This window comes from Nicotiana tabacum, chromosome 20 (genome assembly GCF_000715075.1).
Source record: "Nicotiana tabacum cultivar K326 chromosome 20, ASM71507v2, whole genome shotgun sequence".
NCBI lineage: Eukaryota > Viridiplantae > Streptophyta > Magnoliopsida > Solanales > Solanaceae > Nicotiana > Nicotiana tabacum.
In genome coordinates, this window is record NC_134099.1 from 56,735,747 (window position 1) to 56,746,420 (window position 10,674).

The window sequence follows — 10,674 nt, forward strand, 5'->3', positions numbered from 1 at the left end:
CATTTCAATTTTATTTTTTAATTTTCATTAAACAAATTCCATCTTTTATTTTTATTAATTTGTAATTTTCATTAAAACAATTTCATAAAATTTTAAATAATATAATTTGTAAGCAATTATTATAGATTAACTAATAATTCAAATAAAAGTGAAATCATTGCGATACAAGAAATACATATTACATAACGATAAAATTCATTCAAAATACTACATAAATATTCAACTTCAACCTCTAGTATTCTCCCATAAATGATCTATTAATGCATTTCGAAGTCTAAAATGAGCATCTTTGTCCTTAATTCTTCTATGTGCAAAATGAACATCTTTGAGATAATTATATATTTTTTGTACAATTATAACTTATAATAAAATTAATTTACAAGTTTACATAAAAATAATAAATGCACGAAAATTAATTTATCAAAATTATACACCAAAGTTAAGATATAAAATTAATACTATAAAGACATTACATAAATATAATTAGGTACATATAAAGAGATAAATTAAAAGATTAAATAATAAAATAAAATAAAAAAGTGATGAATAGTAATGAATAGTGTACCCCATATTTGAGGGAACACAATTCATCCCCATTTTGAGGACAAAAATAGGGGAGGGTTGGAGCTAAATTACCCAAAAATTATCCCTGGGGTAAGGTGGCCTTAGCTATAAATAGTCATCTCCCCGTAGGAAAATGACCCGAGAATCCTAAAAACAACAGATAAGACTTTGTAAAATATGTGGAAGTCGCCATCATCATCCTCCTTCTCCAGCATTCATCTATTTCTATTTGTTCTGATCATCAACCAACATGTTACTGTTTCATCACAGCCACTTTACACAAAATCAAGATGGATTGTGAACTCAACAGGGCAAAGAGTGAAACTGGCATGTGTAAATTGGGTGTCACATATGGAAGTTATGGTGGCAGAAGGGCTAAACCAACAGCCAGTGGATGCAATTTCTCGAGCTATTATCAACATGGGTTTTAATTGTGTTAGACTTACATGGCCACTCTTCTTGTTTACTAATGATTCTTTGGGATCAATAACTGTAAGACAATCTTTCAAGAACCTTGGACTCTTTGCTTCCATTGTTGGTCTTCAAGCTAACAATCCTTCCATTGTTGATCTCTCTGTCCTCGATGCTTACCAGGTAACAAATTTAATTTGCATTCCGTATAAAGATTTTTTACATCATCAGTATATTTCAAGATTAGTTATCATTTTTGATAAGACATAAATTTTTCTGTAATTACTTTACAAATGACTTAATGATTTTGTTGCTTGACTAGTGACTTACGCTAATATTTTTTTCTTGCTCAAACAAGAAGTTGAGAAATATAAGATAAATAAATGATAGGTAGAGAGGTGGTTAGAAGTCACATTCCAATGGGCATACGTAGTTTTTCAACAATGTAGGGTTAGCTCCGGGAAAAAAAGGAAAAATACGGTTAGCATTATTTTATGTTGATGGAAGACTTTCGCCGAAAGTATATATTCCTTCCATCCCATAATTATTGTCCACATTTGGATCGATGTCATTTTCCATCATTGCGATCACTATATAATAATATAGATCCAGTATAATTTTTTATAAAGAGATCAAACATAATATTTTAATGGATTTTCCCACCATTTAAAACCTATCAACTCGTGTTCCTTTTAAAATGTCGAATATTTTCACAGACCAACTAAATTGTTTAAATTGTTCGAGTGAAAGAGTATCGTGAACATTTTTTTTTGTGTTTATAGATATATCAGTTTATGTAATTATGCTCATTAAATTAATTTTTGTACTATGCGTGTCAAAGTTTGTTTAAACCATATTGGCAAATCAAACTTTTGGTATAGATCAAATTTTAATTTTATTTATATCATAACTAAGGAACGTATTCTTATCTCTTTCATTGGCCACTGACAATAATTTGTCACCACCTTAATATCGCAGGAATATGAATAATTGTGCAGTTCTGTAATTCCTTCTTTTTCTCTAAAACTTGATGTTATATCTACTTTTGAAAAAGAATCAAATAGAGAAATGTTGCTTTGAGCTACTCTATTCGTTCAATGAAACGATTTTGTTTGGAATCTTAAAAACCAGTTTATAATAGTTGATTCAATCCTTTTTGTTTTATTCTATTTTATCTATAAGTAGATTGAGTAGCAATGATGCTATACTGATGGTGACCTCCAACAAATATCAACTTTTCTTGCATGCCACTACTCCTTTTTATTTCTTAAAAAAGGTGCATCCTAAAAAGCAATTATTGACCAAGTAGAACAATCCCAACACAATATTATGAAATTTATAGATATCCTCATTCAAATTGTAATTTTGTTGGATGATAAACAACCTAAATGTACTGTTTCCGTTCCAACAGAATGACATAGTGCAAAATACGACAGTTAATCCATATAAGTTTCAGTGTTGATCTGTAGACTGATACTTTATATTTTAAAAACAACATTCATGCATTTACTAAAAAAACTACACAAAATCACAATTTTATATAAGTAAAAATATTATAAAATTATCATCAGAAAAGAAATTATATTCTCAAATAGTTAGTAACAGTGTCATTCTTCTTGAGACGTCTAGTTTTTCCTCCATATATTAGCTAATTTTGTTGAAAAACTTATATCAATACTCTTTTCAGTTGTTGACTTTACCATATATAGTATGTCCAATTATCCATTTATATTTATGACAGGCAGTGGTGGCTAGCCTTGCAAAAAACAATGTAATGATCATATTAGATAATCACATAAGCAAGCCTGGCTGGTGCTGCAGCAGATTCGATGGCAATGGCTTCTTTGGAGATAAGTACTTTGACCCTGACCTCTGGCTCCAAGGCCTTACCAAAGTAGCCACCATTTTCAAGGGTACTAACAATGTAGTAGGCATGAGCTTACGAAATGAACTTCGTGGACCTCTACAAAATGCTCATGATTGGTACAGGTACATACCACTATTCAATCTATCAAAATTTCTGAATTTTGACTACATGTTGACGGCAGGCTGCATCTGCACTGCACCTATCTGTTGCCTCAAGCTCGAACTATATAATATACCCCGTTTCAATTTAGATGATACAGTTTGACTTGCCTTAAAGTTTAAGAAAAAAAGAAAACTTTTGAAAAATGAAGTTCTAAAAGGTTAAGGGCTAAAAGCTTTATGGGGTCAAGTATTTGTGTGACTATAAAAGCTTCTCATTAAGGGTAAAGTGAGTAAAATAAAAAGTTTAAAGGTAAATTGTTTTCAAATATAGAAATATGTCTTTCTTTTTTGAACGGACTAATACGGAATGTATGTCATTTAAACGGAAACGAAGAGAGTAATATTTTTGGTATAGCGGAATTAATCTTTCATAAAAAAAATTATCTTGAGAAAGTTTCCCATTAAAGATTGAAAACATTTTCCAAGTTTTAATCAGTGAGTGAAATTTTCTTTTTCTTGAAAATGCTTTCTAATTTTGGTTGATGAATGAATTCCTTTTTTCCTGATGATAACCTAACGCCAAAAAATCTTCTAAACATAGTTGAAAATCTACCTATTAATATTTTCCTGAAAATGACTTCCGTTGCAGCGTGCACTACATATATACCTGAAAATCATCTAAACAATGTATATAATTGGGCTAAGTTGCAACACATCACCGTGAATGCAGTTTATGTTCAAACATTTTACCGCGCCTGAATGCTTAAAAATTTATATTTGTTGCTATGGTTCACCAATTAAAGTGGTGGTTGTTGAGGCAGGTACATGCAGAAAGGAGCTGAAGCAGTGCATGCAGCTAATCCCAATGTTCTTATTATTCTATCCGGCCTAAGTTTCGACAAGGATCTTTCTTTCTTGCACCAAAGACCAGTAAACTTGACATTCAGTGGCAAGCTAGTTTATGAGATTCATCGATACGGTTTCACAGATGGAGATACTTGGTCAGGAGACAGTGCAAACCAAGCATGCGGAGTAGTGTTGAATGACATGGTGAGCAAAGGAACATTTGTGTTACAACAAGGCTACCCATTGTTTGTGAGCGAGTTTGGAGTGGATCAAAGAGGCACTAATGTGAATGACAATAGGTATTTCAATTGCTTTCTTGGACTGGCAGCTCAACTTGACTTTGATTGGGCACTCTGGACACTTGTTGGGAGCTATTATTTGAGAGATGGGGTTGTGGGACTCAATGAGTACTATGGGGTTTTAGATTGCAACTGGCGTGATATCAGGAACTCAAGCTTTCTGGAAAGAATCTCAGCCATTCGCTCTCCATTCCAAGGTATAAGCTGAAGTGGTAACATCTATGACTTTTCAAAAATGTTGCCTCACCCGTGTCAGATCCTCCAAAAATGCACTAATTTTGGAGGATCCGACACACAATCTGGCAACATAATTGTTAGAAGTTCTTTATGAAAAAAGAACTAAGCATTTACCTTGGTTCAAATGCAGGACCAGGTTATACCGAGACTCGTCTCCATAAAGTGATTTTCCATCCAAAGACAGGGCTTTGTGTTCGAAGAACCTCATTTCTGCAGCCATTGGAGTTAGGTTCATGCTCTGAGGCTGCAGCATGGAGGTATGCTCCCCAAAAAACACTGACAGTCATCGGAACTTACTTTTGCCTGCAAGCAGATAAGCTTGGGGAGCCAGCAAAACTTGGTATAACATGCAGTGATGACAGCTCAAAATGGGAAACCATCTCGGACTCTAAGATGCACCTGTCTTCTAAGCTACAAGATGCTACTAGTGTTTGCTTGGATGTTGATTCCAACAATGTTATTGTCACACAAACATGCAAGTGTTTGAGCACAAATGACACTACATGTGATCCTGGAAGTCAGTGGTTCAAAATTATTGACAGCACAAGGGTGACAAAAACAACAAAATCCTTTCTTCAAATCAAGCCAATCATTCATTTTCTAGCAAGGAGTTTCTTCGGAAGCTACATCTGATAACATAGAGTACTTCATTTAGACATGCAATTGAAGATTTTTCAACACTTAAATACTCATGGAATTGTTGGACACTCTAATAGTTCACAAATGGATTTTATCATTGCAATACAAGTCATTCTTCCATGGCATCTCCACCTTCAATCACTTGTACAATCTCTCTCAATGGTGTAATCTTTGTAAGGAGAACTTCTGCAAGCCAAAGAATTCCAGCCGACGCATTAGCAAAATTCCATTCGTAATTCAAATAACCGTGATACTTGCTCTATTACATTGCATGTTGACAAGTCTGAGAACACTAACCAGTCTTTTTGGGGAACGAGTAACCTTTTTGTGGATAGGTGCGGGGATTAGGCGACAAATGGTTTCTTAAGTACTCCGTGTTTCCCTAACAATCAAGATAAAAGTTTAGAAGCCACATGCTATAAAAAAAAACAAAAAATGGTGTTATGCATTCTACGCTGAAAATTCGTCATTATCGCTAGGAGAGCTTTTTTTTCCCCATTAGGTTCACTTAAAGGAAAGCTGACCTTTGTTATCACACAGATATCAACATTGCTGCCACTACCGAGGTCATTGAATACTCCGGACAATATGGCCTCTGCTACTAATTTTATCCCTTCATCCCTCTGCAACAAATTCCCCTCAACATTCAGGATTAATAATACATCTACCAAATGCAGCAAACTACTCTAGCTTAAAGAAACAAACTTACGTTCATCCCTTCCTGGTATTTTGACTCAAAGATAGCCATTGCTGCGAGGGAACCAGAGCCCATTGTAGCATATGGCAGAGTATCAGTTGATCCATGTGGATAAATCTGAGAGGCGATCGATTGACCAAATAGTGGAACTTTAATGAAAATGAGGAAAAATATATACACACACACGCCCACATACATTTATATACATACTTATACACAAATATAAATGTGAACACTACTTACAGTATGCAGATGGGGCCCTGTGACATCCACACCACCAAGGACCAAAGCAGCTGAGACATGGCCTTGGTAGCTGGTAAAGAGAGCATAGTTAGGCTTCTAGGATTGATTTTTTAATGCACTCGAAGACACTACTATGCCTATTAGGAACATTAACAATAGAAGCTTTACCTGAAAAGGTGAGACTTCAAAAGAGTAAGAGCTGTCACAACCCTGGATTCACGACCAGTGTGAAACCTATGAAGCTTCAGCTGGGAACTGACCATGTCTAGAGAATAACAGTTCTAAATTAACATTAAGAGATGACATAGAGAGAGAGAGAGAGAGAGAGAGAGAGAGAGAGAACCGGATTGGAAACTTAAAAGGAGAAGGTATATATATTGCAAACAATTTCCAAGAACTCCTAGAATAAGGATATAAAGCTCATTACCAGTAACCGCCTCTGTATCCGCAGCTGTCCCAGCTCCGCAGCAATATATATTAGGAGCCATGTAATGAATTTTCTCACAGTTTTTATCGGCAACAATTGGCCCTTCAGTTGCCCGTGTGTCGGCTCCAAGGATAACACCATCCTGAACAAGAATCATGCTCAACAAGTTGATTAAGGGCATCGATTCTAGATTCTGCATGACTTGTGCATAATTGAACAGATAAAGTAACCCCAAAATGTCACATTTTCTAACAAGCATGTTATAATATGTCAATTAAGCACTATTTCCAGAGTCTACTGATTCATCATGCAAGGGCTCATGGAAAATCAATAAGAGCACTACAGAAAGAGCCAAATTGTCCATAAAAACAACAGAAGAGGGAAAGAAGAGAAAGATGTGAAGGAGCAGCAATCTTTGAGAGGTACTATTCATTGAAATGCAAATAACTCTTCATTCGGTTTTTTTATCAGCATTCCTATTTTAATTTCATTCTCTGGAAGACAACCTAAATGTGTTTATAGATAGTTATATAATCAGTTGAATGAAGTTAATACCACAAAGTAGAAACTAACGGGTCTCAATTCCAGACAATGACCTACATCATGATGCCTTCTATATTTCTCAATAAGTATGACGTTCTTTTCTGGATCTTGAAAGACTACCTTCTGCTTTGTGACCTCATCAACAGCTTTTCCTCAAGCTTCCTGCTATTTAAGCAGAAAAATATGCAGTCCCTACCTAATTTCCTCTCTATAACTACTATTTAGCCATTAAAATCAATCACCGACGAAGCTATTGAGGCTGAAGTCCGACCGCGATGAATCCACCATTATCACCGGCAAGATTTGAAAGATCTTCGTCCTCTCTCTTATACAACTCTAGATTTGGAAGATGAATTTTATATTTTCCTTATTTTTCTTTTTTTATCAGATAATACTCCATTCTATGAAACACGACTTTTTGAGAAGGAAACAGGACTATGTTCCAATTCTTGATTGAATCAAGAACATATCTGGAAAAAAAATAGTCTTTTGAGTATTTCTGATTTTGGGTGAGATGAATTTCTTGGAATTATTGATGAGTTTTCATGAGGTTTAAAACTAACTATAATAGAGGTAAACAAACAGAAGGAGCGGGTTGGTGGAGAGGAGGGTTTGGAATTTGTTTTTGGCGAAGGAGGTGGAGAAGATGATCAAAAGTGGGGTTTGGAAGAAGAGGAGGCGGGTGGGGGAGGGAGGGATTCATTTATGTTTTTCTACTTCAAATTATTTTAATTTTTTTGGCCATTTGGGTGCAAACCAAGAGGTTGTGAGTTCGAGTCTCCCAAAGAGCAAGGTGGGAAGTTCTTGGAGGGAAGGATGCCGGGGTCTATTTGGAAACAGCCTCTCTACCTCAGGGTAGGGGTAAGGTCTACGTACACACTACCCTCCCCAAGCCCCACTAAGTGAGATTATACTGGATTGTTGTTGTTGTTGTTGGCCATTTGAGTGCAAATTAGATTTTTTTTCTTGAGCTATGACACGTGTCATGCTTTAATTGGCCAGTGTGATACAATCTCCAAGAAGAAGTGGTCTGGTCAAAAGTGGTGTCTCAGACACAATTGTGAGTGTGTAAGAGGTTACCCGTGGTCGACATGATTGTCACAGGAATTAGGCCTCAAGCCCGGGGGTAAAATATGTATTCTGCCTAAAAAGAACACAGATTGCAGACAACTCATGCGTATGGTTAGACTACTAACTTAATACGAAATACATTTTTTTGACCAAGAACTTACAAGGAAATCCATGCAGCATTAAATGACATTCTAATATGTTTTTTCCTCCTTTTTCACAGTAGTGTTGATGTCAAACTTCTGGTCGGATGAACTAAATTATTTGGCAACGCAAAAGAATGCAGATCATACAAGCAACCAGCTCAAGAGTCACCATATTGTATGCTCTAGTCAGTTGCTGATTATGTTGAACGATTACAGTATAATTAATTTCAACAAATTGTATGATCTCTGTGATGCCATATGATTCTATTGCTATTTTAACTAAAGCACAACACCATTTTGAAAAGAATTTCTTATGAATGTAGTTAAATGAAACTAAGGTAAGCTTGGACCCCTATAATGTTAAAACATCTTTGCTCTTAATGGTTTTCATTACACAACTTCTGTGCGAGAATCCAAACATCTCTGAATTACCAGATGAGGAGAACAAAATTCGCTCCCTCTTTTTTGCTCTGTAAATAGAATAAATCCCTTTGCAATGAATTAGGTCTGAGCAGTGTTATATAGGCGCACCACAATGCAAGAGGCATTGCCAACATGCCTTGTGCATGGCAGAGGTGAAATTATGCTGAGGAGTTAGCTTTCTTGAGTGAGGCCTCCACCTGTATGGTTTTGGTCTGATGTTTTTACACCCTTATTACAAGGAGTACCCATATTTGAGTGAGGCCTTCAGATTTTTACTTCATTTTTGCCCTTAGCCAATTAATGAGAGGTGTTTCCATCATAAGATCATTTAAAATTCTCTCTGTTTATCTTCCTATTTTTTCCGTATCATTGATCATATTGATTTTTTTAGCACATTAAAAAAAAAGTCCAATAAGGCGTTCGCTTCACAGCTTGAGGCATACATCTCACTTTTTAGCAAGAAAATTAGCTTCTCTTTTTCAAATACATGTGGTAAGCAGTAGGAGGTGCAAGATCTTGCTACATCAGATTAACAGAACATACCATATTTAGAAAGAGAAGACGTTGAACTGAAAACATTGAGTAGAGTGAGTGGAATTAGGATATGAATAAATCTATGTTTATTATGTTGATATGAATAAACTTTCCTGTCTTGAAGCTCGGGAGGAATATAGATAATAATGGTCACTTAATAGTTAATAGATAATAATGGTCTGCTATGGCAACGTTTTCCATATTTTCAGACGTCTACATGAAAATTGTGTGAGATCTAACAATCCTTTGATTTTACTCCCAAACAAGTTAGGTAGGCTGTATGAATCATCACTGACCATGTTATAATCCTTTGTTTTTACTTATAAAAAAAAAAAGAATCCTTTCCGAGAACCCCTAGTTTACCTTTAAAGGAAAATGATTTAGTGTTGGAATGAAATGAACCCAATAATGTAGAACAGATAAGGAGATTCATATAGCCGACCCCGACAAACTTTGGGATGAGGCATGGTTGACTCGTTGACCTAGACGAAAATCAGGAATATTACGCATCCCGTGCCCCTGCCCCTGGGGCAATAACCCTAATACTGAAAGCTTTGCTTGTAGTTTTTTTATTCTTTGCAGAAATATTCACCACATCAAACCATTAAAAAAATTCCAAAGTAAGAACCTTTAACTTACGTAATCCAACAATAGACCCATAAAACACAAACAAAACTAACCCAAACCGAAATTTAGCAAATTAAAAAAGGGGAACGGACCTGAAAAATTAAGCCGACGATGGTAGTACCAGTCTTGAGAAAAGAAGGAGAACGGAGTCCTTTATTGACCAGCATCTCATTCCTTCTACACAAATCAAAACTAAACCCACCTTTTTGGGGAACATCCATTGTTGTCTTAGCCGTCATTTTAACCTCCAAATAAAACCTACCCACAGAGCAAAAGTTAAAGACAGGAATGCAGTATAATGGAACTGTGAATCGTTAAGAAACTTAAATTGAAGTTCTTAGTAGCGACTTACTTGCTGCAGCTGAAAAGGTAAAGTTCGGAATCGGAAAGAGAGATTGTGAAAATAGCCAAGGCTTGAAGAACAAGAAAAAGAGATCGATTGTGAAAATAGCTGGTGAATCTTCTATGGACGGGTAACTCTTGGGCTGCTTCGGTTAAGGCCCAAAATATATTCAGTTGGGTTACCCAAATAGTCCACCGAATTTAATGTTTATTTTTTCTAGTCAATATATAATATACATATACAACAACAACAACAACAACAACAACAACAACAACAACAACAACAACGGCCCAGTATAATCCCACAAGTGGGGTCTGGGGAGGGTAATATATACGCAGACCTTACCCCTATCCCGAGGGGTAGAAAGACTGTTTTCAGGAGACCCACGGCTCAAGAAAGCAACAGGAGACGATATATTAGTACCATCAATAGAATCATAATAAAATAACAACAATATAAGAAATACGAAATAGATGGAAGGTATAATAATAACCAGCAGCTAAAGCCCTGCATCAGTAGATGACCACTAGAATCCTAAAACTAACTCATAACTGGCTAATCTCACTCTAGTGCGCTGTAGAAATATTCACAACTTCCCCTAGCCTACAACTTTAATGCTCGACCTCCACAATTCCCTGTCAAGGGCCATGTCCTCGGCA

The 10,674-nt window shown here is 35.8% G+C and overlaps 2 protein-coding genes across 2 annotated transcripts; one reads left to right on the forward strand and one right to left on the reverse strand.

Moving 5' to 3' along the window:
- Positions 1-605: 605 nt before the first annotated feature.
- On the forward strand, positions 606-5,089 carry LOC107778361 (glycosyl hydrolase 5 family protein). Its single transcript, XM_016598611.2, has 4 exons — positions 606-1,158; positions 2,717-2,964; positions 3,765-4,285; positions 4,456-5,089. The coding sequence occupies exons 1-4, from the start codon at positions 742-744 to the stop codon at positions 4,956-4,958; spliced, it is 1,689 nt and encodes a 562-aa protein (XP_016454097.2). The 5' UTR covers positions 606-741; the 3' UTR covers positions 4,959-5,089.
- Positions 4,876-10,180, reverse strand: LOC107778362 (proteasome subunit beta type-7-A). Its single transcript, XM_016598612.2, has 9 exons — positions 10,025-10,180; positions 9,765-9,930; positions 6,332-6,473; positions 6,073-6,169; positions 5,905-5,974; positions 5,674-5,778; positions 5,489-5,587; positions 5,262-5,346; positions 4,876-5,150 (listed from the first exon to the last, which is right to left on the reverse strand). Exons 2-9 carry the CDS (start codon positions 9,909-9,911, stop codon positions 5,074-5,076), a joined length of 822 nt encoding a protein of 273 aa, XP_016454098.1. The 5' UTR covers positions 9,912-9,930; positions 10,025-10,180; the 3' UTR covers positions 4,876-5,073.
- Positions 10,181-10,674: the final 494 nt, after the last annotated feature.

Bases quoted from the DNA above. Each gene is read 5' to 3' on its own strand.
- LOC107778361 (XM_016598611.2), top strand. From the start codon at position 742: ATGTGGAAGTCGCCATCATCATCCTCCTTCTCCAGCATTCATCTATTT. The intron at 1,159-2,716 runs GTAACAAATTTA...TATTTATGACAG, and splicing joins CTGTCCTCGATGCTTACCAG to GCAGTGGTGGCTAGCCTTGC. The intron at 2,965-3,764 runs GTACATACCACT...TTGTTGAGGCAG, and splicing joins AATGCTCATGATTGGTACAG to GTACATGCAGAAAGGAGCTG.
- LOC107778362 (XM_016598612.2), bottom strand. From the start codon at position 9,911: ATGACGGCTAAGACAACAATGGATGTTCCCCAAAAAGGTGGGTTTAGT. The intron at 5,975-6,072 runs GTAAAGCTTCTA...TCTCTTTACCAG, and splicing joins TTGAAGTCTCACCTTTTCAG to CTACCAAGGCCATGTCTCAG. The intron at 5,151-5,261 runs GTTAGTGTTCTC...TTTGGCTTGCAG, and splicing joins CTCGTTCCCCAAAAAGACTG to AAGTTCTCCTTACAAAGATT.